Below are 8,550 nucleotides of genomic sequence, written 5' to 3'. Positions count from 1 at the left end.
TATATGCACCTATCTTTGTAAAATAAAATATATATAATATATTGAAAATAACATATACAAAACATCTCATTCAGTAACTAAGTCCTACCCATTCTGCATTCCAGTAGTTCTTGAATCCATTCACCCCCCTATTGACACTGCCCTAGTTTAGGCTCCCATTTTCTTTCACCTGGTTTTATTGCAACAGCTTCCCAACTCCTGGCCTACCCTAAACCCATTCTCTACTGCACGAGTGACCTTTCTGAAGACTAAATCTGATTTTATCTGCTTTTTTGTACAAATCTTTTGTCTTCCTACTGGGTAATTGCTTATTTGGTGATTTTTAAAACTTTTAGTTAATATATACTGAGTGAGTTTATGGTTTCAAGAGCTAAACCTGCTTATTGTATTGTGGTTTATTTTTTAAAGAACAATGTAAAAGATAACAAAAATGTTAATTCTGACCCCCCCCCCAAAAGAAACTTATTTTGTAAAGAATAATGTTGTAAGTTAGTTTGTAAAGAATAATTTTTGTTCTGTACTTTTTTTAACCTGAAGATCTCCAGATTAAAATGTATGTTTTAAATTATTTTCCTTTTAAAATAATCATAATTCCTTTCATCTTATTTAAGTTTTTATTTCTGGAAAGGTGGTCAGCCACCAGTTGTTAATGAGCCAGCTACCCTGTGGAAAAGTGAAAGAAGAATTTGTAAATTATTTCCTTCCCTCCCTATCCCTGGTCTCAAAAGAGTTCCAAAGCCATAAATCAATGATAAGAAGTTTATTTGGATCATGCTGTCTGATTAACTGTTTAACAATAATTTAATCTGCATGGATGAGCTAGGCAGTATCTAGGCTAAGAGCTGAAATATGCCTTTTTCTTGTCTCTATGCTATGGCTGGAAAAAAAAAATCAACTGATGATATTTTTTAGTATAGACAGCCTTTTACCATAGAAGGATTAAAATGGGGCAGCTTGAGTATTTGAGATGCAGGAGGGGAATTGCTGTAATCAGAAGTCAGCCCTGGAGAGGAAAAAGCACGGTTTTACAGAACAAGCTTCAGAGTCAGCTAAAATCTGCCATTTGGCTATGCGACCTCTCAAGCACGTTAATCCAAGTCCTCTGACCATTGATTTTCTCATGGCTAAAATGAGGATAGTAATGGATGTTATCTTGCAGTATCATTATGAGAATTAAGACTAAGGTATTTTAAAACACCTACCCTGGTATATAGAGGGCATTCACTATACGTTAACTATTATTATTATTTCGTTGTTGCTATTACTATTGTTCTTTTGCTTATTTTACTACTGGTAGAAATTAACAGTATTTATAGGTTCTGCTGGCCTGTTTGAGACTAAACCAGGGAGGAAAGATGGGGAAGAAAGTAAAAAATGAGTAAGAGAACATAGGAAAGAAAGAAGATAGTAATAATGAGAAGTGGTAGAATACTACCACGAATTGTCATGGTATTATAGAATATTATTCAAATTTTTCAGGTTGTAATAATAATTTGCTTTTTCTTCAGGAACATCAGTTTGACTATCATGGTAAAATACTTTAATGCTACTAACTTAAATGTATTTAGTTTGTTGGAAGGTATTTTTATATGTGGTCTACCCTAGAGTGATATCTTGTTTATGGCTTATAGCTATCTGGTTCAGACACGAGCTGAATTATTTAATACCAACCATGGAAAAAGAGGCAGTTAGCCAATTTGGGTTGTTTAGCAAAGGAGTGATTAAGTTACTTGCCAATGAATTGATATTTACTTATCCTTGCATAACATGTGTATTTGCCTCCATTAAGGGAATGAATAACCCTAGCTTGTACTTCAGTTAAGGATGAAGAGGGAATTAAATGTTTAGCCCAGTTTCCCATCCCTAATTATACTACTAATATTATATTGTAGATAAAAGCTTGTAAGAAGTCTACTAAATTCAAAATGAACCAATATTTCAAAATTTACTAAAATTTCTTTTTTCTTATTTTTTCTTTTTAAGACTGACATCTGGTCCTGAGAACACACTTTTCCATTATGTTGCCTTAGAAACAGTGCAAGGAATCTTTATTACTCCTACCCTTGAAGAGGTGGCGCAGCTAAGTGGCTCTATCCACCCTCAGCTAATAAAGAATTTCCATCAGTGTTGTCTCTCCATTCGTGCAGTTTTCCAACAGACACTGGTTGAAGAGGTAGGGCACTGCTATAAATACAGTTTTCCGCCAGTTTAATTTCCAGATCTCTAAGCATTCTGTTCTGTAATCAACATGCCCAGCATTGTTTTCATTTAATTAAGTTTTTTTAAATAGTCACTCAATCTAACTTGGGTGCCAAAACGTTTATACTCACAGTACTTCAAGGTTTTATTTCATACTGAATTTGATGTCTTGGGTTACTATTTCAGGAAGTGGTAGACCTGTGTTTTCTACAGCAAAGCACAATACAGTCATTTGTAATGTAAATTAACCTTGCACATTTCATATCTGTGACTCAACCATTACTTGGGTAATAATATCTACCAATTGGTTCCTAAAATAACTTTGATAATTCTTTAAGTATTTAGCCAACAGTATAAGGTATTTTGGAATATAATGGGTTAAGGCAGGGGTCCCCAACCCCCGGGCCACATGCCAGTAGCTGTCTGTGGCCTATTAGGAACCAGGCTGCACAGCAGGAGGTGAGTGGTGGGCCAGGGAGTCTTACCGCCTGAGCTCTGCTTCCTGTCAGATCAGCAGCGCGTAGGAGTGCAAACCCTGTTATTGTGAACTGTGCATGTGAGGGATCTAGATTGTACACTTATGAGAATCTAATGCCTGATGATCCGAGGTAGAACAGTTTCATCTTGAAACGATCCCTCCCCCAGAAATTGATCTCCAATGCCAAAAAGATTGGGGACCGCTGGGTTAAGATATAGCTATAGACACAAGACTAATGCAAATTTTTTGGCATTTGGTTGGTTGATTGCTTGCTTGCTTTTCTATCCAGGATGAAGTTTCATTGAATGTTGTCATCTGTTGAATAAATAATAATGCTGTATACAATTACAATATCAGATCGTTTAAATGGCTGGAAAACATAGGTGTTGATTTCTTGAAAAGGATAAAACATATAGAGGTTTACTTGTGACATTATACAGCCAAAAAACCTCTCTGAAAATGATTGTAATGTATATAGCAATACATGTGTTAAGGATGCCAAATTTGTGAAGAACTTGGGTTTAAAAGTGGAAGAACATTGGACAAGGAATAAGGAATCCCGGACTGAACCTCACCTCCTCCTGTTTCCTTAGCTATGAAGCTAGTGGGATAGATTTTATCTTCTCTCCAGGCTCATTCAGCAGTAAAATTTTATGTCTTATAGGATTTTTTCTTTGAGTCCTCAGAAATTGTTATTCTGTAGAAATACTGTGTTTGACCATATATTCCTATATGCTTTGGGTTCTTATGCTCCTATTTTCCTTTTTAACATAACTGATAAATGTTATAAAGGAATATTTCATTTACTTATTTGATAATATTTAGTAATATAAATTAGTTTTCCCTATCTTATTTAAACATTGAGGTACCTACTCTGCACCAGACACTATTCTAGGAGCTTGGGATACAACAGTGGACAAAACAAAGTTTCTTCCTTCATGAAGCCTATTTTCTAATGGAGGAAAGAAAAGAATTAGAAAATAGTATGCTAAGAAGAACCAGTGTCAAGCAAAATAATAGAACATGGTAAGGATGAGAGGTGGGAGTGACTATTTTGAAAGGTCTCTGATCATGTCAAGTGATACTTGAACAGAGACCTGAATGAAGTAAGGGAGCAAGTCATGTGGCTCTCTCGGGGCAGAGCTTCCAGCAAGGGGAACAGCAAATGCAAAGCTGCAGAGCATTACTGCCTGAGCTCCGCCTCCTGTAAGGTCAGCTGTGGCATTAGATTCTTATAGGAGTGCAAACCCTACTGTGAACTGTCCATGCAAGGGATCTAGTTGCCCAGTTCTTACGCGATTCTAATGCCTGATGATCTGAGGTGGAACAGTTTCATCCCGAAATCATCCCCTAGGGGCTGGGAGAGTGCTGGAGCAGACTGAGAAGAGAGTGGAGGAAGAGATCACAAAGGTAGCAGGGCCAGCTTATGCATGGCCAGGTAGACTATGATAAGGACTTTAGGCTTTGTTCTGAAAGAGATGATACATTCTTGAACAGTTCTGCCCAAAGAAGGGACATGATCCATAATTTTTTTTAAAGAATCACTCAGGCTACTGTGGGTAGAACAGGAAACAGAATAGCAAGGGTGGAGGCAGGGACCAGTTAGGAGGCTTTCAAAATTCTGAAAGCAAGAAATGATTATAGCTTCTGGATTCTGGATATATTTTGGAGGGCAAACCAAAAGAATTTGTTGAAGGATTAGATAAAAGCTATGAAGGAAAGAAAAGGATCAAGAATCACTCCACTGTTTGGCCTGAAACTTATAAGAAATCTTTATAGTCCAAATGAGTCATTGTTTTGCTAATGCTTTTAATCAGTATGAAATTTAGAGATTATGGGTCAAAGGAAGACAAAATGCTGCTTTAAATATATATTTTTTCAATTTATTACAGAATTATCTGCTCATTTAGAACATATTTATTAAGCACCTACTATGAACCAGGCACTGCTGGTTTTAAAACACACAAAGATTGTATATTGTCTGTGCCCTGGGGAAAAAAGTTTATAATTTTCTATCTTCCACTGTGGAAGACAGGTCTATAAACTGCTAATATAATATAATGCACATACTAATAACATAGGGCTGTGAACAAAGTGTTCCCTAGAAAAGTCAAGGGACACTTTATCCATGAAGCCTCCTTTAGGATATGGTATTTAAATATTGAGGAAGAGTAGAAATTTTCCTGCAGATAAGAAGAATGTCATTGCAGGCACTTAAGTATTTGGATCAGCCAATTCAAATTAATCTGTGAAAACATTTTAAAGTAACACTAGTAATACCAGTTAATACTAACAATACTTATTAATTTACAGAAAAAGCAAGGACTAAATAGTAGAGACCGTTCAGATTCCGCAAAGTCGGTGTCTTCTCTTAACCCTGTTAAAGAACATGGTGTGTTGTTTGAATGTTCACCTGGAAACTGGACTGATCAGAAAAAAGCACCACCAGTTATGGCCTACTGGGTAGTAGGGTAAGTGGGAAAAAAAGTATTTGAAAGTAAAGTGTTAGAAAAATGAAAGAAAACTGATAAAGGAGATTAACATTTTAAAATGTAGGCACGGAATTTTTAATCTAGCTATAATATTTTAATATATTTTATTTTATTTGCTAAGTATCTCCTTTAAATCCCTTCCAAGTATTTTTCTATTAAAAATTACCTTACAAAATTAAATTTTAGTAATACAGTGAAAGAATAATTCCACAGTTTTTCTCCTCTTCCCTTTTTCCCCTGCTTCGTTCATTTCTTCCTCCTCTCTCCTTTCTTTCCCTCTTTCCATCCTCTCCCTTTTCTTCCCTTCCCCTCTCTCTGCCCTGTGCCACAAGACCATGCCCAATCAGGACCCTGCCCACCTTTGTTTCCATCTCCTGTCTTCCTTCCTCTTCTGTCTGCTGTGCACCAGCTGCATGAGTACCAATCAAATCTTGTTTCTGCTGTTCCTTCTGCGTGGGATATTCTATCCCTTGACCTTTGCACTTCTGCATCCTTGGTATTCAGACCAATGCTAACAGGTAGGTCATCTTGTCAGAGAGGATCCATGATCTCTTTCTCTCATCAAAGTGGCTACTCAGTTATTCTCTATATCACTCTTTTATTGTTTATTTTCTTGTCCTTCTCCACCTCCCACCCTCATTACAGTGGCAGCTTCATGAGGTCAGGAATTGTATCTGTCTTGTCCACCACTGGCACCTGCAACAGTACCTGGCACATAATATAGTCACTTGATAAATATATGATGGTTGAGTAGGTGAGACTGTGCCTGGCAAAATGTGGAACTGGTGGTGGGGTTGGTGGGCGGTGGGCGGTATGGCAAACACAGAGACATAGTCATTGCCTCTACGGGCCTTATATCTAGCAAAAGAATTATGAAATATGCTCAAATATCTATATATTTATATATCTATATTATATAGATATAGAGAGAAATCCTATATATGTGTGTGTTGTATATACATATATGTAAAATGAATTAGGTGATACAACCAAATGCTATAGGAATTCTGAGGAGGGGGCAAAATCTAATGAACAAAGACCCAAACAATGGAAATTATACAGCACAGCAGTGAGCAGACTGGTTTGCCAGGGTGGTAGAGGAATGACATATACAAAGATTAAGTGAAAGATCAAGTTGGGAACCTAAGTTAGGACCACTGCAGAAGGTTCTTTGAGTTGGAGTAAAGGTGGGTGGAGGAAAGGGCACAGAATTAGTTGGGAGTAGGGGTAGTGGACATGTACCAGGTAGTATTAAGCTGTATGATACACATTTTACAGACATTATCCAAAGCAGAAATTCCCATATGCTGGTCCATGGGATTTAGAATCACCTGGGTCACTTGTTAAAATCTGAGATCCCTGGGCCCCAGATCTACTAAATCAAAATCTATGAGAGTGGGAATCTGTATTTTTAGTAAGCTCCCTTGTGATTATCATATGAACCAGGCTTGGGAACATCAGTGTGAGCTTAATTCCATGTAGTTGTACTACTGGAAGATTAAACTGGGAGCAGCCAATGGAATGATGTGCACATGAGAGAGACTAGAAATGAGAAGACCAGTTAGGCACACATGTAGCTGTTCAGTGGAGTGTTAACTACGTTCATGACTATAGGAATAGAAAGAATCAAAAGATATTGAATTATGATAACGCAGATTTATGCAGAACAGAAATTTAAGAAAATCAGGCAGAATTATCTCCAGTTTAAATAGATCAATTTATATAAATTAGTATTGATTAAATAGATTCAAATTTTGACTCTTTAAGAAAATCAAATAAAATTTCAATGTTAATTCCAATTCAGTTCTGTTTGCCAAAAAAAGCTACCATATATTTAATGTTTTAATAAAAATTAAATGTTAGAAAGTAAAGAGCAATAAAATATTTAATAACTATTGTGCCTATGATGCTAGTGCTATTGCCTTTATTGTAATAACTAGATTTACTATTTAAAAACTTGGTGGTATTGTAATACATATTGATAAAATAGGATTATTACACTCCAGAACAATAAAAACTAATTGTCCTAAGGCATATATTATTTATTTAGAAATAAATCTAGCTGCTTTCTCCCTAGTATAGATTTAGATTTGTGGATTTTAAATTTACTACTGATACTTTCAGAAACAAAAAATTAATTGGACAGTTAGAGTTTTTGTTGTTGTTGTTGTTGTTGTTGTTGTTGTTTTAATTTCTGAAATGAGTGTGTTCTTTTCTTCTGCAGGAGACTTTTTCTTCATCCAAAACCTCAAGAACTTTATGTCTGTTTTCATGACTCAGTCACAGAAATTGCCATTGAAATAGCTTTTAAATTGTTCTTTGGGTTAACCTTGTAGCCGTGCTTTCTTGATGTGTAGAAATACATGCATAGAGGATTAAACACTGTCAGAATTGCTGAAATCAATACAAAAAGAGATAAAATTTAGCTTCTTTTTACCTTTCAGTATTGAACATAATATTGTTAAATATTGATATGAAATGCTGTTGGATTTGATATGTTAAATCTTAATGTAATATTGTAAGACTTTTGAGAATATACTTGATCAAAATGTGAAAGAAGGGATTGTTAACTTATTGCTATTTTGATATATAATGTTAATTTATTGACTAGTTTGAAATAATGTGAAGTTTTTTTATATAAGATTAATATAGGAAATGTTTACTCTTGAAAACTATCCAATTTGTTTATTTTTCTCAAAATTCATACTGATATCTGGTGAAACAATTATGATTGGGAGGAGGTGACCAGGTGCTGTAGCTAAGTAGTGCTATGACCATGAGCAAGTTTTTGTACCTCTCTAAGCTCAGAGTTTTCATGTAAAATGAGATGATTGCATTGAGGTTTCAAAAGTCCCTCTTAAGTAAAATGTGCTTTTATTTTATTTTAGTTTTAGTTTTGGTTCTGGGGTACATGTGCAGGATGTGCTGGTTTGTTACATAGGTAAACATGTGCCATGGCGGTTTGCTCCACCTATCAACCTGTCACCTAGGTATTAAGCCTAGCATGCATTAGCTATTTTCCCTAATACTCTCCCTACCCCCACAATAGGCCCCGGTGTGTATGGTTCCCCTCCCTTTGTCCATGTGTTCTCATGGTGAGCTCCCACTTACAAGTGAGAACCTACATTGTTTGGTTTTCTGTTCCTGCGTTAGTTTGCTGAGGATAATGGCTTCCAGCTTCATCCATGTCCCTGCAAAGGACATGATCTCATTCCCTTTTGTGGCTGCATAGTATTCCATGGTGTATATGTACCACATTTGCTTTATCCAGTCTATTGCTGATGGGCATTTGGGTTGATTCCATGTCTTTGCTACTGTAAATAGTGCTGTAATAAACATACATGTACATGTATCTTTATAGTAGAATGATTTATATTCCTT

The 8,550-nt window shown here is 35.9% G+C and overlaps 1 protein-coding gene across 1 annotated transcript in view; it reads left to right on the top strand.

Moving 5' to 3' along the window:
- INTU (inturned planar cell polarity protein) overlaps window positions 1–7,841 on the top strand; it is an 88,957-nt gene extending 81,116 nt beyond the window's left edge. The window contains exons 14-16 of the mRNA XM_011978237.1: window positions 1,984–2,173; window positions 4,991–5,148; window positions 7,394–7,841. Coding sequence (XP_011833627.1) covers window positions 1,984–2,173; window positions 4,991–5,148; window positions 7,394–7,505 — 460 coding nt within the window. The 3' untranslated portion in view covers window positions 7,506–7,841. The remainder of the gene's footprint in view (window positions 1–1,983; window positions 2,174–4,990; window positions 5,149–7,393) is intronic.
- Window positions 7,842–8,550: the final 709 nt, after the last annotated feature.

This window comes from Mandrillus leucophaeus, unplaced genomic scaffold (genome assembly GCF_000951045.1).
Source record: "Mandrillus leucophaeus isolate KB7577 unplaced genomic scaffold, Mleu.le_1.0 Scaffold191, whole genome shotgun sequence".
Classification (NCBI taxonomy): Eukaryota; Metazoa; Chordata; class Mammalia; order Primates; family Cercopithecidae; genus Mandrillus; species Mandrillus leucophaeus.
The sequence above is the reverse complement of the archived record's forward strand: the minus strand, read 5'-3'. Positions and strand labels throughout refer to the sequence as shown.